This window comes from Gorilla gorilla, chromosome 4, assembly GCF_029281585.2.
Source record: "Gorilla gorilla gorilla isolate KB3781 chromosome 4, NHGRI_mGorGor1-v2.1_pri, whole genome shotgun sequence".
NCBI lineage: Eukaryota > Metazoa > Chordata > Mammalia > Primates > Hominidae > Gorilla > Gorilla gorilla.
In genome coordinates, this window is record NC_073228.2 from 63,589,443 (window position 1) to 63,616,468 (window position 27,026).

The 27,026-nt window shown below is 38.4% G+C and overlaps 1 protein-coding gene across 6 annotated transcripts in view; it reads right to left on the reverse strand.

Annotated features, from left to right (window-relative positions):
* The window catches only part of TAOK1 (TAO kinase 1), a 160,303-nt gene that overhangs the window by 45,613 nt on the left and 87,664 nt on the right, over nt 1-27,026 (reverse strand). For all 6 annotated transcript variants that reach the window (XM_031011033.3, XM_063705863.1, XM_055388589.2 and 3 more), the window contains 7 exons: nt 25,432-25,545; nt 23,632-23,723; nt 16,107-16,200; nt 13,969-14,050; nt 10,101-10,268; nt 7,009-7,212; nt 2,801-2,935 (listed from right to left, as the gene is read on the reverse strand). In XM_031011033.3, coding sequence (XP_030866893.1) covers nt 2,801-2,935; nt 7,009-7,212; nt 10,101-10,268; nt 13,969-14,050; nt 16,107-16,200; nt 23,632-23,723; nt 25,432-25,545 — 889 coding nt within the window. The remainder of the gene's footprint in view (nt 1-2,800; nt 2,936-7,008; nt 7,213-10,100; nt 10,269-13,968; nt 14,051-16,106; nt 16,201-23,631; nt 23,724-25,431; nt 25,546-27,026) is intronic.

Here is a 27,026-nt window from a genome sequence, read left to right on the forward strand (position 1 = left end):
TGTGTACATGCACTTGTCTGAGTACCTGTTTTCAATTGCTTTAAAAAATGTTAATGTTTTGACAAATCATAATTGTATACATTTATGGAGTACATCTGATATACTGATATATGTATTCAACATATTAAATTAAATCAATCTAACATATCCATCACCTTATGCATCATTTTTTATGGCGAGACATTTGAGATCTACTTTTAATTATTTCAAAATATTCAATATATTATTGTTGACTATAGTCACCTGGCTATGCAAAAGATCTCCAAACCTATTCCTCCTATCTTTCTGAAACTTTGTACATTTTGATCAACAACTCCCCATTTCTCTCTCTCCCTAAATTCTAGTAACTTATCACTCTACTCTCTACCTCTATTCTATGAGTTCAACTTTATTTTTCTAGATTCCACATAAAAGTGAGATCATGTGGTATCTTTCTGTGCTTGCCTTATTTCACTTAGCATAATCCTCCAGATTCATTCATGTTCTTGCAAATGATAGGATTTTTCCTTTTTAAGGCTGAATGGTATTCCATTGTGTATATATGCTACATTTTCTTTATCCACTCATCCACTGATAGGCACTTAGGTTGATTCCATGACTTAGCTATTGTGAATAATGCTACAATGAACATGGGAGTGCAGATATCCCTTCAACATATTAACTTCAGTTCCTTTAAATATGTACCCAGAAGTGGAATTACTGGATCATATGGTAGTTCTATTTTTAGTTTTTTGAGGAACCTCCACACCATTTTCCAAAATGGCCGTACTAATTTAGGTTATCACCAACAATGTGCAACAGTTCCCCTTTTTGCCAATACTTGTTATCTTTCATCTTGTTGATAACGTTTTCAATTCTTTTTCAAAGACAGGGTCAGTGGGTTGCCCACGCTGGAGTACAGCGGCACGATCTCAGCTCACTGCAGCCTTTGCCTCCTAGGTTTAAGTGATTCTCCCACCTCAGGCTCCTGAGTAGCTGGGACTACCGGCATGCACCACCATACCCAGCTAATTTTTTGTATTTTTAGTAGAGACAGGGTTTCACCATGTTGGCGAGGCTGGTCTCGAACTCCTGATTTCTTTTTTTTATTTTTTGAGACGAAGTCTCGCTCTTGTCCCCCAGGCTGGAGTGCAATGGCGCAATCTCAGCTCACTGCAACCTCCGCCTCTCAGGTTCAAGCAATTCTCCTGCCTCAACCTCCCGAGTAGCTGGGATTACAGGCGCCTGCCATCATGCCCGGCTAATTTTTGTATTTTTAGTAGAGATAGGGTTTCACCATGTTAGCCAGGCTGGTCTCGAACTCCTGACCTCAAGTGATCTGCCTGCCTTGGCCTCGCAAAGTGCTGGGATTAGAGCTGTGAGCCACTCCGCCCGGCCCACCATTTTATATAAGGCACTTGGGTTATCGGTGGATTTTGGGATTTGTGGAGAGTCCTGGAACCAATCCCTCACAGATACTGAGGGATAACTGTACCTTGTTTCAGACGGTTAAGGCAGGTGTATAGAATTGTAAAAACTCTTCAAATTGAATACCTAAGATCTGTGCATTTTATTGTATGAAAAAAATCCAAGGCAGGAGAAGGTAGACTAAGTTATGGTATATAGCACTTATAATGAATAATATAGCTATGCTTATTTGTATTAAAAAACTACTTATGCTCTGAATATTTTAAGTGAAGTAAATGAAACTACTAGCTTTAAAAATATAAATCTTTTTCAGATTTTTGATTCATTAAATCCATAAATTTAAAATGTCCTTAATTGATTTGAGGAAGCCAAACTTTGGGAGAGAACACTTTCTTGGGAAACATTTAACTTATGCCAAGTTACCAAGAGGTTTTCCTTTGAGCTGGTCCTTCTCAACATATTTATCAAAATAGTCATGCAAAAATTAAGCAATCTTTACCACTTGCTCTGTTCAAAGTGTTATTTACATGTTGCAGAATAGTAGGAATAACCTGATTTATGGTAGGGTACTATGTTCCCGACCCCACATGTCATATAGATTCATGAACTACAGCATAGGATTTACAACATCTGCTTATTACATAGTTGAGAAGTCAGATAGCTATCATATCTTTTTTTCCCCATCATATTTTCTTTTCTTTTTTTTATTTTTTAGTTTTTGAGACAGAGTCTCGCTCTGACGCCCAGGCTGGAGTGCAATCGTGCGATCTCAGCTCACTCCAACCTCCGCCTCCTGGGTTCAAGCAATTCTCCTGCCTCAGCCTCCCAAGTAGCCGGGATTACAGGTGCCCGCCATCACGCCCAGCTAATTTTTGTAGTTTTTAGTAGAGATGAGGTTTCACCATGTTGGCCAGGTTGGTCTCGCAACCTGACCTCAGGTGATCCACCCGCCTCAGCCTCCCAAAGTGCTGGGATTACAGGTGTGAGCCACTGTGCCCGGCCCACATTCTTCTTATATGGAAATACCATTCATTTCTCCTCTCCCTGCTGTGCCTAAATCCAACTAATTTTAAATACTCAAACTATTTCATAAATACTTCATTTATGCTCCTAATCAAAAGTTATCTGAATTCCTGTTTAGTGCCTTGTAGTTATCTTATTTAAGATATTCTAACATACTCGTTTTTTGTGTACGTGTCATGAAGACATTGTTAGTTTAACATTTCTCAGAGTTCTTTGAATAACATCTTTCTCTTAATAGGCACTTAAATATTAAATGAGTATTTCGTAAAATAAAACCCAAATACAAAACAATATATAGCTATACTTGAGTTTATATTGCCAAGGTCCCACGTGAAAAATATATTTATCTCTAATTCGGGGAAGTACATACCAGTGATGCTGTCCGTATAGTAGCAAAGTGTTCTCGATTACGATAGTGTGATTTGTGACGAGATACTTGGGGTGGAGATTGTGGATCTGATGCTCTTGTTCTAGGATCTCCCTCTTCTCTGTAATTTTCTTCCTCCTAGGAAAAAAAAAAAAAAAAAGACAATATTATGTAAGGTGAACAGTTTGTTTGAATCTTTATGGAAATTAAAGTTTAAAGACAACTTGATCAATCAATCTCAAAGACATAATTTTAAAAAGCAAAGCCAAAAAGTAGAAATGCTGGTCTTCTTTTTTCTTTAGAAACAGGGTCTCACTGTGTCACCCAGATTGGAGTAGAGTGGTATGACCATAGCTCACTGTAGCTTCAACCTCCCAAGCTCAAACGATCTGCCTACCTCAGACTCCTGAGAAGCTGGAACTACAGGCACAGGCCATCAGGCCAGGCTAATTTTATTTTTTTAGAAACAAGGTCTCCCTATGTTGACTAGGCTGGTCTAGAACTCCTGGGCTCAAGCAATCCTCCCTCCTTGGCCTTCCAAAGTGCTAGGATGACAGGTGGAAGCCAATATGTCCAACTTTATTTTCAATATAATTAGAAGAAATTATTTGTACAGGGTATAAAATAGTACACAGACTCAGGACAAGAAAATGCACATGACTAGATTGACTGATTGATTTGTTTGTTGTTTGAGACAGGATCTCGCTTTGTCACCCAGGTTGGAGTGCAGTGGTAAACACTCAATGGCTCACCGCAGCATCAACTTCCTGGGCTCTAGCGATCCTCCTACCTCAGCCTCCCAGGTAGCTGGGACCACAGGCATGCACAACCATGCCCAGCTAACTTTTGTATTTTTTGTAGAGATGGGGTTCTGCCATGTTGCCCAGGCTGGTCTTGAACTACTGGGCTCAAGCAATCTGCCTGCCTTGGCCTCCCAATATGTTGGGATTACATGCGTGAGTCAATGTGCCTGGCACATGACTAGATTTATATCCTACCGATTATATGCAAAATTGAAAAGCTTTAACATAACTTGAAAACAAAGCTGATGAAACATGTAGCCAATATAGTCAATGTTTTAAATAGGAGTAGCAGAAAATTAATTGCTCAAAGGCTCTTGGGTTTTGGAAGCAATGGAGCTATCTTTTTAATACTTCTGCCATCTGTCCAAAATAAGCAAAAACAAAAACAGTTGTAAAAAATTGAAGGACTGATATCCTTCCCTGAACTCAATTTGTTAGCTGAAGAGAACATCAGTTAAGTAGCAACCAATTAATTGTGGGAATAATCTTTTTTTTTTTTTTTTTTTGGAGACAGGGTCTCCATTTTGTTGCCCAGAATGCAGTGCAGTGGTATGATCAAGGCTAACTGCAGCCTTGATCTCCCAGGCTCAACTGATCCTCCACTACTCAGTGGGCCTCCACTACTCAGCCTCTTGAGTAGATGGGGCCACAGGCATATGCCACACCTGGCTGTTTTTTTTTTTCTTTTTCTTTTCTTTTTTTTTTAAAACAGATGGGGTCTCCCTATGTTGCCCAGGCTGGTCTTGAACTCCTGGCCTCAAGTGATACTCCTGAATCAGCCTCCCCAAGTGCTGGGATTATAGGAATGAGCCACAGTGCCCAGCCCATTTTAATCATTTTAAGTGGTATTAATTATACTCTCAATGTTGTACAGCTATCACCTATTACTTCCAAAACTTTTTCATCAACCCAAACAGAAACTCTGCATCCATTAGCAATAACTCTCTATTTTGACCTCCACCCAGTCTCTGGTAACTCCTAACCTACTTTCTGTCACTATGAATTTGCCTATTTTAGATATTTTATAGAAGTTTAATTATACAATATTTGTCCTTTTGTGTCTAGGCTTTTATCACTTAACATGTTTTCAAGATTCAACCATATGGCAGCATGTATTAGAACTTCATTCCTTTTTATAGCTGAATAATATTCTACTGGATGTAAAAACCACAGTTTTTTTTTTTTTTTGAGACAGAGTCTCATTCTGTCACCAGGCTGGAGTGCAGTGGCATGATCTCGGCTCACTGCAACCTCTGCCTCCTGGGTTCAAGCGGTTCTTCTGTCTCAGACTCCTGAGTAGCTGGGATTACAGGTGTGTGCCACCACGCCTGGCTAATTTTTGTATTTTTAGTAGAGACGGTGTTTCACCATGTTGGCCAGGATGGTCTCAATCTCTTGACCTCATGATCCGCCCGCCTCGGCCTCCCAAAGTGCTGGGATTACAGGCGTAAACCACTACACCTGGCCTATAAACCACAATTTGTTAATACATCCGTTGATGAATAATTTGGGTTGTTTCCATCTTTTAGCCATTGTACCTACTACTTTTAGATAATAACACAAGCTGTGAAGTGAAAAAGGAAGCATTCCTATTTTTTGTTTGTTTTTTGAGATACAGTCTCACTCTATCACCCAGGCTGAGGTGCAGTGGTGCGATCTTGGCTCACTGAAAACCTCTACCTCCTGGGTTCAAGTGAACCTACCACCTTAGCCTTCTGAGTAGCTGAGATTAGAAGCATGCACCACCATGCTGAGCTAATTTTTAAATTTTTTTGCGGAGACAGGGTTTCACCATGTTGCCCAGGCTGTTCTCCAACTCCAGGCTCAAGCAATCTGCCTGCCTCAGCTTCCCAAAACGCTAGAATTATAGGGGTGGGCCTCTACTCCCAGCCTTAGCATTCCTGTTAATTGTTAAAAGGAATTACCTGACTTTCCAGTATTTTTCAGAAGATTTAACATTTTATATTCAAAAGGGTAAAGAGTAATGCAGCAAACACCCACATTTCCTAAACCCAGAATCTACAGTTTTCTACAATTACATTCAGCTTTATTTTTAAGATACAGACTGGGTGCAGTGGCTCACGCCTGTAATCCCTGTACTTTGGGAGGCCAATGCAGGTGGATCACATGAGGTTGGGAGTTCGAGACCAACCTGGCCAACATGATGAAACTTCTTCGCTACTAAAAATACAAAAAATTAGCTGGGCGTAGTGGTGCGCACCTGTAATCCCAGCTACTCAGGAGGCTGAGGAACAAGAATTGCTTGAACCCAGGAGGCAGAGGTTGCAGTGAGCCAAGATCACGCCACTGCACTCCAGACTGGGCAACAAGAGCAAAACTCTGTCTCAAAAAAAAAAAAAAAAAAAAAAAAGAACGAAAGAAAGAAAAAAAGATATAAATGATGTCTTGGCGCAGTGGCTCACACCTGTAATCCCAGCACTTTGGGAGGCTGAGGCAGGTGGATCACTTGAGGTCAGGAGTTTGAGACTAGCCTGGCCAACATGGTGAAACCCTGTCTCTACTAAGAATACAAAAATTAGCCAGGCAGGGTGGCACACACCTGTAATTCCAGCTACTCAGGAGGCTGAGGCAGGAGGATCGCTTGAACCTGAGAGGTGGAGGTTGCAGTGGGTCAAGATTGTGGCCACTGCACTCCAGCCTGGGTGACAGAGTGAGACTCCGTTTCAAAAAAAAAAAAAGATATAAACATTATGGATAACATAAAATTCACTTTTGATCATCACTCATCCCAACCATTTCTCACTCCCCAAAGGCAACCATTATCATTTTATGTGTATTCTTCCTATTTTTTAGTATTTTATTTTTCATGCAAATAATGTCAAATAATATATTTGAAGTTTCTGTACTTTTTCTTCTAATATTTTGAAATAGTTTCACGTTCTTTTTGTATTCTCAAAACATGAATTTTCCAAATGGAGATAACAGGTTAGGAGTTAACAAGGCTTTTTCCATTAAAAAATGTTCCAAACTTTTTTTTTTTTTTGAGATAGGGTCTCACTCTGTCGCCCAGGCTGGACTGCAGTGGTGGGATCTTGGCTCACTGCAACCTCCACCTCCCAGGTTCAAGCGATTCTCCCACCTCAACCTCCCAAGTAGCTGGGAGTATGGGAGTACAGGCACGTGCCACCATGCCTAGCTAATTTTTGTATTTTTAGTAGAGACAGGGTTTCACCATGTCGGCCAGGCTGGTCTTGAACTCCTGGCCTCAAGTGATCCACCCGCCTCGGCCTCCCAAAGTGCTGGGATTACAGGCATGAGCCACTGAGCCCAGCTATGTTCCAAACTTCGGGAAACTTCCTTATCTTCCTTCTTCCTTCTCTTAAACTAACAGATGAAGAAAACAGTTTACCAACATTGAATTTTTTTCATTGAAATCCAAATACTCACTGGTTTTAAATGGATAACAGAACTGTTAGACATCACTGTGTGGTCTCCCTCCATCATGTCTAGCTCACTCTTGTCATCTGAGACATCTGGAAGACTGTTAACACTACTGCTTTGGCTGCTGGCACTGATGGACATGCTGGGAATGGATTGATTACTTCCAACACTATTAACTGTTCCTGTCCGGCCAACACCATGATCTTGTTCCTAAGAGAAAAGGACATTCAGTTCAGTTCAAATACTTATATATATCTCTCTCTTCGGAATTCTTGACTATAAGCACCTAGCATACCACTTGGCAGACAGTCTCAGAAAGTTGGTCTATCATGATAAATTGCTTTTATTTTCCAAGACCAGGAAGTTTATCAACTGTTAGTTTATTGAAAAACAAAAATGACCAACAAGTAAATCACAAAAAAATTCAACCAACTGTCTAAAACAAAGTCAGCTGATCAGATTTGGGTGATTTTCAAAGTACAATATTTTATCTAAATTGCTTGATATTTTAAAATAGCCGTTTCTACAATACATCTCATGGGGTATATATAGAGATCCTGCTCATTTCTCAATAATTCTTGGTTAATACAAATCTCTCCTTTAAAAAAAAAAAAGCACTGGCTATTCTGGGCACAGTGCCTACGGGGTAGCCCTGCTCCATAAGGAGCATTTAAAAAAAAATAAAGTACTAGAAACTTCACTGTAGTTGTTATTCTTCTTTATTAAATCAGCCTTTCATAGGTAGATTCTTCTTTCTTCTGGAAAACATAGTCTCTAGATTACCTTTCTTGTCTTTCTTTTTTTTTTTTTTTTGTATTTCAATAGGTTTTTGGGGAACTCTAGATTATCTTTTTACCACCAAATAATTTAACATTAATTCCTACCTCTTCTTGTGTAAACTAACAATTACATATTATATTGTTTCAAATCACAATCATAAGAATGTTTTTCTGATGTAAACGGGCAGCTGTAGTATCTGGGCAGTAACATTACAGTAGTCTTACCATACCAGAATTCTTTAAGATATGCAGAATTTAATAAACACAGACACATATATAGATAGGGACTTTTCTTACATCCCCAGCCTAACACAGATGTTGTTAACAATTTAACTACATAGAATTTTATTAATTTCACTTTATTAAAGTATTTCACGTATCTGAAATCATCCCAATTTTCTAGTGACTATCATTAAGAACTAAAAATAATCCCCAAACCAAAAATTGTAAGTTTATAAAGTCTTATATTTGACAGTTCATTATTTATTTAGTGATATTAAAAAGAGAAAAGAAAGTATTGAGCATGGTTTCAGAATACAAAGTGGTCTCTCTCGATGGAAAGCAATAGAAAAGAATAAAATTTTATTAATTCTGACGGGGCAAAGAAGAAACAAAATATTTAGAGGGAAAAAATAGCTTTACACATAATATACTTAATATGTATATTGCTTCATGAGGAAGTTCTGTAATACTTCTATAGCAAATCTGTATTTCCACTCTCCCTAAGAGGCAACACAGAACTTGGCCTTGAGAGTAAAAGAGGTATGAATTTGAACCCATGTTCCTCTACCTACAGTGAGCAACTTAATTTATTCTGAGCCTTGCTTTTGGTATCTGTAAAATGAGTATTTTAGAACAGTGTAGGCCAGGTGCGGTGGCTCACACCTGTAATCCTAGCACTTTGGGAGGCTGAGGCAGATGAATCACTTGAGGCCAGGAGATGGAGAACAGCCTGGCCAACATAGCGAAACCCCGTCTCTACTAAACATACAAAAAATTAGTTGGACGCCTGTAATCCCAGCACTTTGGGAGGCCGAGGCGGGTGGATCACGAGGTCAGGAGATCGAGACCATCCTGGCTAACACGGTGAAACCCCGTCTCTACTAAAAATACTAAAAATTAGCCGGGCGTGGTGGCGGGCGTCTGTAGTCCCAGCTACTCGGGAGGCTGAGGCAGGAGAATGGCGTGAACCCAGGAGGCGGAGCTTGCAGTGAGCCGAGATCGCGCCACTGCACTCCAGCCTGGGCGACAGAGCGAGACTCTGTCTCAAAAAAAAAAAAAAAAAAAAAAAAAAAAAAAAAATTAGTTGGGCGTGGTGGCGCACCTGTAGTCCCAGCTATTCGGGAGGCAGAAGGGGGAGAATCGCTTGAACCCGGGAGGTGGAGATTGCAGTGAGCCGAGATTGTGCCACTGTACTCCAAACTGGGCTACAGAGCAAGACCCTGTCTTTAAAAAAAAAAAAAAAAAAAAGGTGTAGATAGAATGAAATCAAGTTTCTTTGGTGACACAGTCGAATGCCTACTAACTTTCTCATGACTTCTGAGAGAGTACATTCAACCTCCACATTCTGTAATTCAAGAACTTCCAAAAGCACATCATATGGAACTGGACAATCAGTCAAAAAAGGGCTCAGGCTGGGCACAGTGGCCCATGCCTGTAATCCCAGCACTTTGGGAGGCCGAGGCAGGTGGGCCACCTGAGGTCAGCAGTTCAAGACCAGCCTGGCCAATATGGTGAAACCCCGTCTCTACTAAAAATACAAAAAATAAAATAAAATAAAAATTAGTCAGGTGTGGTGGTACGCGCCTATAATCCCAGCTACTCGGGAGGCTGAGGCAGGAGAATCGCTTGAACCAGGGAGGTGGAGGTTGCAGTGAGCCGAGATCATGTCATTGCACTCCAACCTGGGCAACAAGAGCAAAACTCCGTCTCAAAATAAATAAAAAAATTAAAAAATAAAAAAACAGGTTCAGTGGTCAAGAAATTAGAGAAGGCCTAGACTAAACAAAGATGAACAAGTTTCTTTAACGAAGGATTTCTCAGAACCTTCATTATGACATTGTGTACCATAAAGGGGTTGGATTTAGAGCATGCAATCTAACACGATTAAAGACTTAAAAAAATTTTTTTTAACTTTTCTTATTTCTCCAAGAAAAAAGGACCTTTTTTTATTCCTAACTGAGATATTATAGGACCAGTGTTAAGAAAATACAACCTGGAAACCCTTGGTATATAAGGTAAATTATGGCAGGGCAAGCTGCATAAGGAAAGAAACCAATAGTGAAAATTCAATATTGGAGTCATTTTTTTATCTCTTACCTCTTCTTCTTCCTGTGCTTCTACTGCTGGTCCATTATGTGCCTCCTGGAAAAGGAGTTTCTTCATCTTTCGATACTGCAGATTGTCCAGCTCTCTTACTGCATCCTTTGTCCTCTGAATGAGATCTATTAACACGGTTTCAGGGCGCTCCCGAAGAACAAATATGTGCTAGATACGGTAGAAGGTAAAAGGTTGATTTTTTTTTTCAATTAGTGACAAGGTACTCCTTCTCAGACCCTAGAGATAATATCCTATGATAGATAATGCATGTAATCTATAGCTATATAATTCTGTTAAATTTCTTCTATTTATAAAATTATCATTTACATACATATACTCTGTGCATACATAACTATTCTTTTTCTTTATTTTGAACATAATATTTTTGTTGGCCAACTAAAAATGCAGAGTTAAAATAACTGAAGGGTCTAAACACTAAGAATTAAGTCCAATCAGAGCTCTCAAGGTTTACATATTCTAAGAACTGATGATTTCACACAAAAGACATGTTCAGCTCTGAGTCATATTTGTTTCAACAGGAATGTATTTAATGATGGTGAATTATGAAAGATGAATTTAGATACTAGATATTGGGTTCCTTTATATGCTGCGTGAACAATATTCTTTATAAAATACTAACACAGACTAAAAGCCATTAAATTATTACTTTTTTATCACTAGCATTTAATATAATTTCACCTTATCAAATACAAAAAGTAGAAAAAAACAATTCCACCATTATGATGATCACAGTTACATTGTAATATACTTCTTTTCAGAAATTTTCTACGTATAAAATGTTTTGTAGATACATAGTTAGCATGTAAATTCCAGAAAGACATATTCTGCCATCCCTTGAGTTCTACGAAATATCCTTGAATTCTTTTTTTTTTTTTTTTTTTTTTGAGACGGAGTCTCGCTCTGTCGCCCAGGCTGGAGTGCAGTGGCGCGATTGCGGCTCACTGCAACCTCTGCCTCCCGGGTTCATACCATTCTCCCGCCTCAGCCTCCCAAGTAGCTAGGACTACAGGAGCCCGCCACCACACCCGGCTAATTTTTGGTATTTTTCAGTAGAGTCAGGGTTTCACCGTGTTAGCCAGGATGGTCTCGATCTCCTGACCTCGTGTGATCCGCCCGCCTCGCCCTCCCAAAGTGCTGGGATTACAGGTGTGAGCCACCGTGCCCAGCTATCCTTGAATTCTTAAGACAACTTTTACCTCCTTTATTAGCTCAAATTTATTTCTTTTTTATGCAAAGAGTTGTAACTATGAAACATAGCCCACTGTAACCTCAAACTCCTGGGCTCAAGCAATCCTCCCACCTCAGCCTCTCAAGCAGCTAGGACTACAGGTGTGCACCACCATGTCCAGCTAATTTTATTTTATTTTTTGGGGGGCGGGGGGTAGAGTTAAACTCCTGGCCTCAAGTGACCCTCCCACCTTGGCCTCCCAAAGCATTGGAATTACACCACTGCGCCCAGCCTCTATACACTATTTTATTCAATTTTCACAGTCATAAGTATTATTATTTTAGCTGGGCGCAGTGGCTCATACCTGTTATCACAGCACTTTGGGAGGCCCAGGCAGGCAGATCACTTGAGGCCAGGAGTTCAAGACCAGCCTAGCCAATAGTGAAACCCTAAAAATATAAAAAATTAGCAGGATGTGGAGGCATAGCCTGTAATCCCAGCTACTCGGGTGGCTGAGGCACGAGAATCACTTGAACCTCAGAGGCAGAGGTTGCAGTGAGCTGAGATCATGTAACTGCACTCCAGCCTGTGTGACAGAGCAAGACTCTGTCTCAAAAACAAAAAAAAAATAATAATTATTATTTCAAACTCATAAACATAATGCCTGTAGAATATTTCATCAAATGTTTGTGCCCAAATCACTTAACCATTACTCTAATTTGGGGCAGCTATTTCTAATTTTTAATTCCATGATAAATAGCTTCATACATTAAAATTTTTTATTAGTTTTTTTTCTTTATGATAGACTGCAACAGAAATGTAATTAGTCCAAAAGATAAGAAGCTCATGATAACTATTTCCTATCATTTCAAATAGGGCTGTGATAATATACACTAGGGGCCAGGCAAATGAATACTATTAATATATGCAGACTTAGGATCTAATCACCAAATACTAGTGGGCTGGGTTACTACTACATGAGTTAGAAAGGCTTCTTTTGCTTTTATTTGGCAAATGTAAGAAGCCAGTCACATTCTTCCTTTTTTTTTTTTTTCGAGATGGAGCTTCCTCTTATTGCCCAGGCTGGAGTGCAATGGTGCGATCTTAGCTCACCACAACCTCTGCCTCCTGGGTTCAAGCGATTCTCCTGCGTCAGCCTCCTGAGTAGCTGGGATTACAGGCATACGCCACCATGTCCGGCTAATTTTGTATTTTTAGTAGAGAAAGGGTTTCTCCATGTTGCTCAGGATGGTCTCGAACTCCCAACCTCAGGTGATCCACCCGCCTCGGCCTCCCAAAGTGCTGTGATTACAGGAGTGAGCCACCGCGCCCGGCCATTCTTACTTTTTCTTTAGTTTGATGTGTACCACTATTTACAATATTGTCTTCTTTCTTTCTTTTTTTTGCAGACACAGTCTCACTTTATCGCCCAGGCTAGAGTACAGTGGCACGATCTTGGCTCATTGCAACCTCCGCCTCCTGGGGTTCAAGCTTTTTGTGCCTCTGCCTCTTGAGTATTTGGGACTACACGAGTCCACCATCACACCCAGCTAATTTTTGTATTATTAGTAAAGACAGGGTTTCACCATTTTGGCCAGGCTGGTCTCAAACTGCTGACCTCAAGTGATCCGCCCGCCTCGGCCTCCCAAAGAGCTGGGGTTACAGGCGTGGGCCACCGTGCCCAGCCTACTATTTACCATATTGTTTCATCCAAAAACATAAAACCTTATATTTACTTATTTTTTATTTTTTTGAGAAGGGGTTTCGCCCTTGTTGCCCAGGCTGGAGTGCAATGGTGCAATCTCGGCTCACCACTACCTCCGCCTCCCAGGTTCAAGCGATTCTCCTGCCTCAGCCTCCTGAGTAGCTGGGACTACAGGCATGCGCCACCACGCCCAGCTAATTTTTGTATTTTCAGTAGAGACGGGGGTTTCGCCATGTTGGCCAGGATGGTCTTGAACTCTTGACTTCACGATCTGCCTGCCTCAGCCTCCCAAAGTGCTGGGATTACAGGCGTGAGCCACCGCGCCTGGCTAAGCTATGTTTTATCAACTTGGAAATAAGACATTGTTCCACATGAATTAAAATTTATAACTCATGATTATATTCTTGGACATATTAAGTATTGAGCTATTTGAATACTTAACTACATATTCTATTTAGACACGGTAAGAGCAGCTAATCAATTTGAAAAACAAAATACAAAAATTTAGTATCTAAGAAAAGTTATCAGAAACAACGGCATAAAAAACTAGTATTTTATTAAAAACTAGTAGAGTATACTTAATCCTAATTCAGAATCAAATAATAAAACACATTCTTTACAATCATTTCTTAGGGGTAAGAACAAATTTAAAGTATAATGGAACTGGTGGCTCACGCCTGTAATCCAAGCCCTTGAGAGGCTGAGGCAGGTGTGGATCACTTGAGCCCAGGAGTTCGATATCAGCCTGGGCAATGTGGCAAAGCCCCACTTCTAACAAAAACACAAAAATTAGCCGGGTTTAGTGGCGTGTGTCTGTAGTCCCGGCTACTTGGGAGGCTGAGGTGGGAGGATCGCTTCAACCTGGGAGGTCAAGGCTGCAAGAGACGCGATTGTGCCACTGCACTCCAGCCTGGGTGACAAAGTGAGGCCTTGTCTTAAAATAAAATAAATAAATAAACTATAATAGAACTGACCTTTAAAAGTTCCTCTGATGTAGGTCGATCTTGAGGGATTTTCTGGAGGCAAGAATCTACAAAGTTGCGAAAATAATCAGACCTATTGTAAAGGAAAGTATCAAGTGAACACATTGCTATTTCCTTTAAAAATACATTCACAAATCAAGACACGTGCCTATTGGTGGGAGGGGAAATGGAAAGGGAATGATTAAAAAAAAGCAGAGACTATGTAGTTTCATATAAGTCTATGAAGATCTATCTAAAGCAACCAATGAATGTTCACCATTTTCCAAAGATAAATTCACACAGATTACTTTAAAATCCTGCTCCTACATATTTAAATATCATAACTCATATTACTATATTGAGGCAAAATGAGGGAAGCCTATCTACTTTTTTTTTTCTTTCAAACCCAAGATAACATTCCTTTCTATTTCCCTTTTTCTCTTTTCCTTTTTGCTAAGCCTTTCTTATAATAAGCTCTTTCTTATAATAAGCTCTTTCTTATTTGCCCCTTGGATCTTCTTCTATATAGCATGTTTCAGAATATCACTCTATCTGCTCTGGAGAGAGTGTTTTTATACCTGAGTATTTGGTGCCCCTGAGCAAATGGATAAGACTTCCATTAAACCTAGAAAACCAATTAAGATATTTTTAAAAACGTTAGAAGTCTGTAACACATTATTATATAGTGTTATTGACAAGAGTTCAGTAAGGCAGTAAATAATTACTCCATCAATGTTTGTCTCCAATATTCAAATAAGATTTTAAGTTCCTTGTAGGCAAGAATTCTTTTATAAATCTCCAAGTCTCAAACACAGTGTAAAGACAGTCTGTGTTCAATATATTTATTACTTATATGTATCAACTATGGTTTCAATGTTTTTGTTTCTCCAAAACTGATGTTGAAACTTAATCTCCAGTGCAACAGTGTTGGGAGGTGGGGCCTAATGCGAGTTGTTCAGGTCATGAATGGATTAATTCTGCTATAAAAAGGGCTTGTGGGAGAGGGTTCTCTCTCTCCTGCTCTCTGCCATGTGAGGACACAATGTTTCTCCCCTCCAAAGGATGCAGAGTTAAAGGCACTATGTTGTAAGCAGGAGGACCAGGTCCTAACCTGCCAGTGCCTTGGTCCTGGACTTCCCAGCCTCCAGAAAGTGAGAAATAAATTTCTGTTCTTTATAAATTACCCAGCCTCTGATACTCTGTTACAGCAGCACAAAATGTACTAAACCATACCATAACACTAAACTCAGTGTCAAAAGATTCGTTCTATATAATTCTAAACACAAAGTAGAGTTATATAGAAAGAATCTTTTGGCACAGAGTTTTAGCATTATTAGTTCAGTACAGTTATATGGCACATTCTTAAGTGGCAAAGACTTATATGAATGTGCCATAATTATGTACTCTTTAAATAATTAAGTACCCCTAATTTATATGTCTGTGAATTTCAAAATATTTATTAAATATGCTAAATATCCCCCTAGAATTTATCGAATGCTAGGTACACCTGAGGAATTAATTTTCTACTACAGTTTTATACTGTTGATAAAAATCCTAGTTTTCTAAAATTGTCAATCTGTTGTCCATAAACCTCTTTACATGAATGAACTAAATTTTAACAAATCAAGGAAGTCCTAGAAGGAATATCAGATAAAACTGAATAACAAATATGATAATTAGAGTGATCCCAATAGTTTTAATTACCTGGTAATTTTGATAAAGTCAAATCATTTTACTTATATTTTTATATCATATAAATTATAAACCATCCTCCAATCAAATATCACTATAGGTTGTAATAATACATATATTTTAGTTATAAAATATTAATGCTTAAATGCTATTTATTATTTAATTAGGATTAGGTATTCCTAAATTTAAAGAGAAAGTAAAATACAAATTCTTGTAAAATGAATACTTTTTGCATTCATGTGACATCATCTATCCTTTTCTGAACTCAGTTATACGTATGCCATGAAATGGAAACATGATAAAGAATAAATATATTTAAAAGGGTAAAATACATCTATTTTAATATCTTATAAGGTGATACATTTTACCTAACTGAAATTAAATCACTTTGATAACAGATTATGAAAAAGCATTTCATTTATTCAACACTGAGCAATATATATATTAACAATACTCACCATTCATTAGACTGTAGTGTAGGGGATTCATTTTGGGCTATGTGATATAAGGCACTCATTGCATTCATATTAAATAAAGGAGGCTTCCTTTCCGCTGTAAAAGAAAGGAAACATTCCTGTTAAAATAGGTTCCCGGGGTACTCAAGTCCTGGGCACGTTTTTCCTTTTTTTTTTTTAAATGATTTTATTTTGAAACAATCTTAAACTTACACAAAAAATTGCAAGTAGAGTTCAAAGAGCTTTTTTTTTTTTTTTTTCCTGAGATAGGGTCTTGCTCTGTCACCCAGGCTGGAGTGCAGTGGCACAATCTCAGCTCACTACAGCCTTGACCTCCTGTGCTCAAGCAATCCTCCCACCTCAGCCTCCCGAGTAGCTGGGACCACAGGTGTGCACCACCATGCCCAATTAAGTTTTGTATTTTCTGTAGAGATGGGGTTTCACCATGTTGCCCAAGATGGTCTTGAACTCTTGAGCTCAAGTGATCCTCCCAACTCAGCCTCCCAAAGTGCTGGGATTACAGGTGTGAGCCACTGCACCCAGCCTCCAAGAACTTTTTCAAGTGAATCAAGTGAGAATAAATTGCTGACCTGAAGCCTCACCATCCTTAATATATACTTGAGTGTATATTTCCCGTAAAGAAGAACATTTTCCTAAAGCACCGTAATACATCCATTAAATCAGGTCATTTAATAGTGATATAAGACTACACTACATTCAAACTACATTCAAGTTTCATTCAAATGTCCCAATAATATCCCGTGTAGCAATAATGAGCTTTGAGTATTGGCAATCTTCAAGGAATTTGTTCATTTTATCCAAGTTGTCAAACTTATTGACAGAAAATTGTTCATATTTCCCCATTACTCTTTTAATATCTGCACTGATTTTCTCTATTGTTTTTCAGTTTTCTATTCAACTGATCTCTGCTTTGATCTTTATTATCCTCTACCTTCTGCTTATTTTGTGTTCAATTTGCTCTTTGTTTTAGTTTAAGGTAAAAGTTGAAGTCATGACTTTGACAAATTGAAGTATGGTCGCCTTTCTGTATCTGTAGGTTCTGCGTCCACAGACTGAACCAACCAACTGAAATATTTCAACCATAGACTGAAAATATTTGGCAAAAAAAAATGTTTTAACAATTAAAAAATTAACAATTATTATTATTATTATTATTATTATTATTTTTTGAGATGTGGTTTCACTCTTGTTGCCCAGCCTGGAGTGCAATGGCGCGATCTTGGCTCACCACTACCTCCGCCTCCCGGGTTCAAGCGATTCTCTCCTGTCTCAGCCTCCCGATTCTCTCCTGTCTCAGCCTCCCGAGTACCTGGGATTACAGGAGTGCGCTGCCACGCCTGGCTAATTTTATATTTTTAGTAGACACAGGGTTTCTCCATGTTGATCAGGCTGGTCTCAAACTCCCAACCTCAGGTGATCCACCCGTCTCGGCCTCCCAAAGTGCTGGCATTACAGGTGTGAGCCACTGCGCCCAGCCAAAAATACAAATTTTTAAGACAGCTACTTACATGGCATTTATATTGTATTAGGTATTATAAGTAATCCAGAGATTATTCAAAGTATATGGTAGGATATGCATAGGTTATATGCAAAAACTACACCATTTTATATGAGACTTAAGCATCTGCACATTTTGTTATCTGAGGGGGTTCTGGAACCAATCGTCTGAAGATTCTGAGATATACAGGACTCCTGAATGTCCCTCAGTTTGAGATTTTCTGACATTTCCTATTATTAGAGTTAGGCTAAACACCTTTGGCAGGAGTATCACAGAGGTAATGCTATAATTTATATCCTATGAGGCGGCACATGATTTTGAGAAGTTCTGTTACTGATGGTATTCACTTTGATCACCTGGTTAAGGCCCATGTCTGCCAGTCTTCTTCATGATAAAGTTTCTCTTTTCTCCTTTGTAATTAATAAGCATTTTGTAAGATGGTACTCTGAATCTACATAAATATTCTGCTTCTCATGAAACTTTCAACTTTATTCTTTTATTTATTTATTGTATGGAGTCACAGATTTTTATTTTATTTAATAAGTTATATCATTTATTTTGATGTTCAAATTATCCCATATTTGAACAGTAGAAACCTTTTTAAGCTGGCTTGTGTCTTTTGGACATGGCCCCATTATTATTTGGTTACTTTCTTGCTTTCTGGTACACTAAGATGTCCTAGCTTCATCTTGTGCTTTCCCTAGCCCAGACCCTGGATCAATCATTTCTCCAAGGGGCTGTTGTGCTAGGTGTGCTTACTGCTACTGGGGTGTCACTGCTCTCAGACACGCTCAATGAACAGAGTTGGGAATATATACATGTACATAATACATTTATACACCTATCTGTACAAATACATGAGGTATATTGAATACTTATATTTGAAAACAATAAATTTACTACAATATCTCAAATTCCAATCCAACACCATAGTGTTTATTTCTAGCTTTCTCTGACAATGAGAGAAACCCTGCTCTCATTATCCTTAATACTTTTTTTTTTTTTTTTTTTTTTTTTGGAGACACAGTCTCGCTCTGTTGCCCAGGCTGGAGTGCAATGGCACAATCTTGGCTCACTGCAACCTGTGCCTCCCAGGTTCAAGCAATTCTCCTACCTCAGCCTCCTGAGCTGGGACTACAGGCATGGGCCACCATGCCCGGCTAATTTTTGTATTTTTAGTAGAGACGGGGTTTCACTATGTTGACTAGGCTGGTCTTGAACTCCTGACCTCAGGTGATCTGCCCGCCTTGGCCTCCCAAAGTGCTGGGATTACAGGCATGAGCCACAGCAACTGGCCCTTAATATATTTTTCTATCTGATAAATTCCTCCTATGTAACCAATATCCCATCTTTGTGACCATCTTCTCTCTGCTTAAACAGATGCCCTCCTTTCTCTGTTCAAATTCTGAATCCCCATTCCACTTCACCTCTTGGTCACTAAGCCTTTTAAATGGTATACCGTCAATATATCAAACCTGTATCAAGCTAGAACATATCTTTTTAATTTTGTCATTCATTATTAAATTAAAAATCTCTCAATTTTATCAAAGAACATTAAACTTGCCTAAAAATCACAGAAGAGATTCACCAAATTTACAATGTGTTAGACTCTCATAAATTCAAATAACTTTTTTTTTTTTCTTGAGTCAGATCTCACTCTGTCACCCAGATCAAAGTGAAGTGGCACGATCTTGGCTCACTGCAGCCTCCGCCTCCCCGGTTCAAGAGATCCTCCTGCCTCAGTCTCCCAAGTAGCTGGGATTACCGGGATGCGCCACCACGCCCAGCTAATTTTTGCGGTTTTAGTATAGATGAGGTTTCACTATGTTGGCCAGGCTGGTCTAAAACTCCTGACCTCAAGTGATTTGCCCGCCTTGGCCTCCCAAAGTGCTGGGATTACAGGCATAAGCCACTGAACTGCACTCTGCCAAATATTTTTTATCTCAAATTTTTATAAGCTACTACTAAACTTTTTTTCTTTTTTTGAGATAAAGTCTTGGTCTGTCACCCAGGCTGGAGTGCAGTGGCGTGATCTTAGCTCACTGCAACCTTGACCTCCTGGGCTCAAGTGATCCTCTCACCTCAGCCCCCAAGCAGCTGGGACTACAGGTGCATGCCACCATGCCAAATTAATTTTTTTTGTATTTTTTGTAGAGATGGGGTTTCTCCATGTTGCCCAGGCTGGTCTCCAACTCCTGGGCTCAAGCGATCTTCCCACCTTGGCCTACTAAAGTGCTGCAATTAGAGGCATGAGCCACCACTTAATTTTAAACCAAATTTATTTTAAGTTAGAGATACTATTTCTTATTATCTTGTGCATGTTTCTAAAACGTCTCTACCCATAAATTTGGATTGCTTCTGTAAAATTAATACCTCCAAAACTCAAGAGGAAATTAGATGAAACTGAGATAGAAGAACTGAACGGTCTAAAAAGTAAATCTCAGAAACAATGTCCAGTGATAAAATTTACAGAGAAAGAGTTCAAATTATATATACTTATACAGAAGAGTAATCACCAAAGGGTGAGATAAATGGGTTCAAATTTTACTATTTTCATTTATTCCTCTCAATGGGAAAAATGACTATGTGTACTTTTGTTTCCTGTTTTATTTTAATTTAATTAATTTGTTTGTTTAGAAAGGGCCTCACTCTGTCACCCAGGCTGAAGTGTAGTAGCATAATTATAGCTCACTGCAGCCTCAAACTCCTGGGCTAAAGGGGGTCCTCCACCTCTGCCTCCCGAGTAGCTGGGACTACAGGTGTGAGGTTACCATGCCCAGCTTATTTGTCTTGTTTTTGGTAGAGACAAGGTCTTGCTATGCTGCCCAGGCTGGTCTCAAACTTCTGGCTTTAAGCAATCCTTCTGCCTTGGCCTCCCAAAGTGCTAGGATTACAGATGTAAGCCACTGTATCCAGCTGAGAGTAGAACTATGAATAATTTATTTTCTTTTCGCTCCTTTTGTATTTCTATAATTTTATACCCTAAACATATATTTATGTAATTAAAAATGGTAAATTATATTTTTATAAAGATTATATAATCATGCAGCTTGAATAACAACAAACTAAGAATTTTCATCAGATTAACTTTAAAGAAACATGTAAGCAAACCCACTCATGAAAAATTATGTATTATAAGATTTCTTGGTATTAAGACATAACCAAGTAATTTCAACCTTTGTGACACTAAAGCAAGAAAGAGTCATATCTATTCACAACTATGTTTATCAAGACCAATAATGGTAAAATTGATGTAAATTTTTTCTATTACCTATACTGTAAGAAAATGGTTTGCTTTAATTTGCTATCCTTAACTCTTCCAAAGTAGAAAAGGATATTATCATAAATATGTGTCCCAAGACTGAATCGGATTTGCATTGAGAATCATACCTCACATCTATAAACCCAGCACTTTGGGAGGCTGAGGTGGGTGGATCACCTGAAGTGAGGAGTTGGAGACCAGCCTGGCCAACATGGTGAAAAGCTATCTCTACTAAAAATAAAAAAATTAGCTGGGCGTGGTGGAAGGCACCTGTAGTCCCAGCTACTTGGGAGGCTAAGGCAGGAGAATCCCTTGAACCCAGGAGGCGGAGGTTGCAGTGAGCCAAGATTGTGCCACTACACTCCAGCCTGGACAACAGAGCGAGACTCTGTCTCCCTCCCACCCCGCAAAAAAAGAAAGAAAAGAAAAAAAACGAAAATCATACCTCTAGACCTGTGTTATCTAAAAAGGTAGCTAACTAGCACATGTGACTATTTAAATGAAAATGTATTTAAATAAAATTTTAGAAAATTCACTCCTTTAGCTGAAAAGCCATAGCTACAGAACACTTCCTTCACTGCAGAAAGTTTTCCTGGCCTGTGCTACTTTAGACCTTTCACCTAGAACCATAATCAGGCTTAAAATATAGTTCCTGACTTAGCACTTCAAAATATTCAAAACATTTGTAAGTAAAATGTTTAAAGTTATTATGAAAGATTACAAAAGTGAAGATACCAAATGAATGCCTAAAATTCTAAGAAATTATTTCAAATATTTCTACCATGCAAAATTATTTAAAGGCAGTCACATCTAAAGTTCCTTTAAGTATAAAAACTTCTATTGTGAAGGAACTCTTTTATGAAGTAGAATAAAAAGAAGCTAGAAAGAAGAAGCCATTTCACAGAAACTACAAAGTTTAGGTAGATTTTGTTCTAAGCACAACAATGAGCCAACAAATACCTTCTAATCAAATAAATCTTAAAATATATCAATGAAATCTAGCAGGTCCATTAATGCAATTTCACTATCACTGAGGGGCACATGTATGCATCGGCCAGCATTAAGAATGTAAAAGGACCCCATGGGCAAAGAGTACATTAACCAGCTTCTGTACATGTATACCCAGGCTTCTTAAGAAATTAAATTAGGATCTATGAGTAGGAAAAAGAATCATAGGTAAAAGAATAGAGATTAGAGTTTAGGACACCTAAAGGTACTTTCAAATGGAAGAAATAGTTTTGCAAACTTCAAATTAAGACAAAGAAATCCCAAGTATGACATGGTAATCTCCAAATCTCTGTTGATGTTGTTAAACTATAAAACAAACAGCAGGATGTGGAGCTTGAAGGGAGTAGTTAACAGAGGAATTCCAACAAAAGTGAAAATACTTCAAGATTACATTTTAGGGAAAAAAAACTGGACTGCAAGGTAGTCTGGTTGTAACAGAAATCGTAACTTTAATCTACTGTGTAATAATAAGCAAGATTTTACCTTCATTTTACCTCATTTTCCCTATACTTATTTTAGAAAACTACTGACAAACTCGAGTAGATAATGATTAATCAAAATTACCAATAGATTTTACTTTTAATGTATTATTTTCCATCCTTAGTCACTCCTTTTAGAATGGTTTAGATGAGCGCAGTGGCTCATGCTTGAAATCCCCCCACTGCGGGAGGCTGAGGCAGGAGGATAGCTTGAGCCCAGGAGTTCAAGACCAGCCTGGGCATCATGGCGAAACCCTGTCTCTGCTAAAAATACAAAAATTAGCCTGGTGTGCTGGTGTGTGCCTGCAGTCCCAGCTATGCAGGAGGCTGAGGTGGGAGGATTGCTTGATCCCAGGAAGCAGAGGTTAGAGTGAGCTGAGATTGCACCACTGTACTCCAGCCTGGGTGACAGAGCAAGACCATGTCTCAAAAATAAATAAATAAGTAAAATTTAATGCAATGCTCTTATAAGAAGATAAAAAGGAAAAGACTATTGGGCTGGTAGACCTCCATTGGGAAATCCAGAGCAAGAAGACGGCCAGCATCTTCAATTACAGTGACAGTTTATTGGCTCACAGAAGTTATGATGGTCCACTCTTTTTAGCACAGTTCTATTTATGAACAACTTAACAAAATGTGTGCTTAAAATCAAACTGCTACAGGAAATTGAGTCCAATCTCTCTCTCTCTCTCATTGCAAGACCCTGCTACAGTGATCCACATACCTATGGATCATGGCCCCTGTAGAATGAAGTTGGCCTTACCGTCTTAAAAAAAAAAAAAAAAAAAAAAAATATATATATATATATATATATATATCAAACTGTTACAAAATGGTATGTAGGTATGACAGTCTGACATCTAATTTCATCCCTAATTAAAAATAAAGAAAAAAGTAGTAACTACCCCAGCTAGTTATGAATGGCTTACAGATCTTCTATAGCTGGTAAATCTGGTAATCATAAACATATTCTAGGTGTTTAACAAATACTCATTAATGTTAGACATAGATTCCTCAAACTTAATTAAAACCACAGTGGAAAATTATTTTAGATATAATGGAACAGAGCAAATATAATATAGGTAACCCTAATATAAATAAAACTTACCAAATAACCAAAGTGAAAACCTTAATAAATGTATTGCCCCCCTTATAAAGTGACATTTAAGATAAAAATCTATAATTTTTATAGATTGGTACAGAAATTGAGGTAAAACATTGATCAAAACTCAATCCATAGTAATGAAGAACAATGCTTACCTAGTTCAATACATGTTATTCCAAGAGACCACACATCTACTTTGCCATCATATTGTCCTTCATCCATGGCTAAAATTACTTCTGGGGCCATCCTAGAACAAAACGTTAATTTAAATTAAAGATTTTTTTTAAAAAGTATACTATCCTTTGAGAATGTAAGAGTCATCTACATGGAGATCACTGGTTTGAATTCTAGCCAATATATCTGGACATAAGAATTTTTATAATGGGAACTAAGTGCATTACAGGTTGTGAGGTAAATATTTAGCAATGCATATATAGTGTGAGATTTATTTATTTATTTATTTTATTTATTTATTTTTTTGAGACGGAGTCTCGCTCTGTCACCCAGGCTGGAGTGCAGTGGCGCAATCTCGGCTCACTGCAAGCTCTGCCTCCCGGGTTCACGCCATTCTCCTGCCTCAGCCTCCCGAGTAGCTGGGACTACAGGCGCCTGCCACCACGCCTGGCTAATTTTTTGTATTTTTTAGTAGAGATGGAGTTTCACCGTGTTAGCCAGGATGGTCTCGATCTCCTGACCTGGTGATCCGCCCGCCTTGGCCTCCCAAAGTGCTGGGATTACAGGCGTGATCCACCGCACCTGGCCCATAGTGTGAGATTTATTTTCACTATCCATCATTATCATGTAACAGCCACCCCAAAAGAAAGAGGCTCCCAAGGCAGAATTATATTTTGCATCTGCTCAAGTTTGCAGATTATAATATTTCATATCCTTTAGGCCAGTGGTTCTCAAATATTTTGGTCTCAGGATCCCATTACAAAAGTCTATTTTTTGGCCAGGCACAGTGGTTCACACCTGTAATCCCAGCACTTTGGGAGGCTGAGGTGGACAGATCACGAGGTCAGAAGTTGCAGAAGCCTGAGCAACATGTTGAAACCCCATCTCTACTAAAAATACAAAAATTAGCCAGGTGTGGTGGCTGCTGTCTGTAATCCCAGCTACTCAGGAGGCTGAGGCAGGAGAATCACTTGAACCTAAGAGGCGGAGGTTGCAGTGAGCCAAGATCACACCACTGCACTCCAACCTGGGCGAGAGAGCAAGACTACGTCTCAAAAAAAAAAAAAAAAGTCTAATTTTTGCTTAAAAGATTGAATTTTACTATTGGCAACAAGTATTGTCAGTTGTTTTCCTTGAAGTTATAAGCTCATGTCATTTATTAAAGAAAATTATCTGCCACAATAACCAAGACTGAATAATCATTGTTTGTGTCTTTCTTTCAAATAAAAATGGTGCTCCATGATAAAAGTGGCTAGGGCAGCTTGCAACTCAATCACACAATTATCAATCTTATGGGCATCTTATTTGTAAATGAAGCACTAATCACTAATTCATGTCTTCAATTAGTGTCCTACATTCTTTTTTAAAAATTTTAATCTTTTTTTTTTTTTTTGAGAGACAGGGTCTCACTGTCGCCCAGGCTGGAGTATAGTGGCACAATCTCGGCTCACTCCAACCTCTGCCTCCTGGGTTCATGTGATTCTCCTACCTCAGCCTCTCAAGTAGCTGGGACTATAGGCGTGCACCACCATGCCTGGCTAATTTTTGTATTTTTTGGTAGAGATGGGGTCTCACCATGTTGGCCAGGCTGGTCTCAAACTCCTGACCTCAAGTGATCTGTCTGCCTCGGCCTCCCAAAGTTCTGGGATTACAGGTGTGAGCCATTGCACCTGGCCGAGTTTAACATTCCTGACAGTACTTTACCTTACACTTCATTTGTATTTCATGTTAAACATAGACAGACACTTAAAACGGCTGCTGACTGCTTTAACTATTCTTACCAATACGGCGTTCCCACAAAGGAATTGGCAGGTGATGCCATGGAAGCAGAGCCAAAGTCAGCAAGTTTCACCTGGCCTGGTTCTGTCAGAAGGATATTTCCTGCTTTGATATCTCTAGGTTTAGGGAATACAGAAAATTACTTAACTTTCCCTCAATAGATTATGTTTAAAACGATAAAAATGAAACAAGAATTCATAGGATAGAGAAAGAGAAATCAAAATAATTAAGTGCTGGGGTAATCTCACAATTGGGATAATGAGAATTAATATTCAAATTAGAAAACAAAAAACTACAGAATTCAAATAAACATATAGTAATAATTTTCTAAAAGAGAAGACAAATAGCAGTAAAAAAAAGAAAATTAGTTCATTGGAGCATAGTTTATATTTTAGTTTCTGTTTATTGGTAGAAACAATGGTTTTTAAAATATATTGCAATTAGCAAACAATCTCTTCATCATACGTAAGATTTCTGAGTATCCATACTTAACTTAAAAACAAAAAAGAAAATATAAAAGAACCTTATTCTCCAAACTTTTTAAGACTTATTCAAAATAAATAAATACATAAAGATGTATTCGTATCATTTCCAAACGTCAGCATAGTTTTCCTAAATATAAAATAAAAACTGAAATATATGGATAATGTAGTATCAATGATCCCAAATTTACTTTTCTGAAATAGCAAACATACAGTCTATATAAACTAAGAAAACATGTATTTATATAATAAGACTGTCCATCTAATTAGCATTATAATATATACTTAATCATTCAAAAATTAAAACAGAAATTAAAGTGCTGAATTTCCAAGCCCTTGTTAATTCTCACTACAATATTTTAGAGCATAACACGAAGTGAATCTATTTTTCCTCCATTTGATTTTTTTTAAATGGAGAGGTATCTTAAATATGAGAAAACCTTAGGTTGAAATTCCAACTATGGCACTCACTTATTTACTAGCTTGTGGGTATCTCTCAGATCTTATCCTCATGTTAAAAAATGATAACCCATTAACTCACAATGACTCTATTATATAGTTTAAAATGTACTGCCTCGTTCATATATGTAATAAGAAAATGCTAACTTTCTTCTAAAACAGCTAGAACCAATACCAGTGCGAAAAATACATTATAAAATGTTTTAACTTCAAAGTTACTATCCATTATCAAGGATTATCAAGGACCACAGCTCAAAAGCATAAACAGTCTTAAGCAGCTTCTGTTTTTTTTTTTTTGAGACAGAGTTTCACTCTGTCACCCAGGCTGTACAGTGGTACAGTGTACAGTGTGTACAGTGGCACAATCTCAGCTCACTGCAAACTCCGCCTCCCAGGCTCAAGTGATTCTCTTCTCTCAGCCTCACGAGTAGCTGGGATTATAGATGCCCACAACAAAGCCCAGCTAATTTTCATATTTTCAGTGGAGACGAGGTTTTACCATATTGGTTGGCCAGGCTGGTCTCGAACTCCTGACCTCAAGTGATCCACCTGTCTAGGCCTCTCAAAGTGCTGGGATTACAGGTGTGAGCCACCTTGCCTTAAGCAGCTTTTATTCGTCCATGTCATAGAATCAATGGAATAAATATGTCATTATC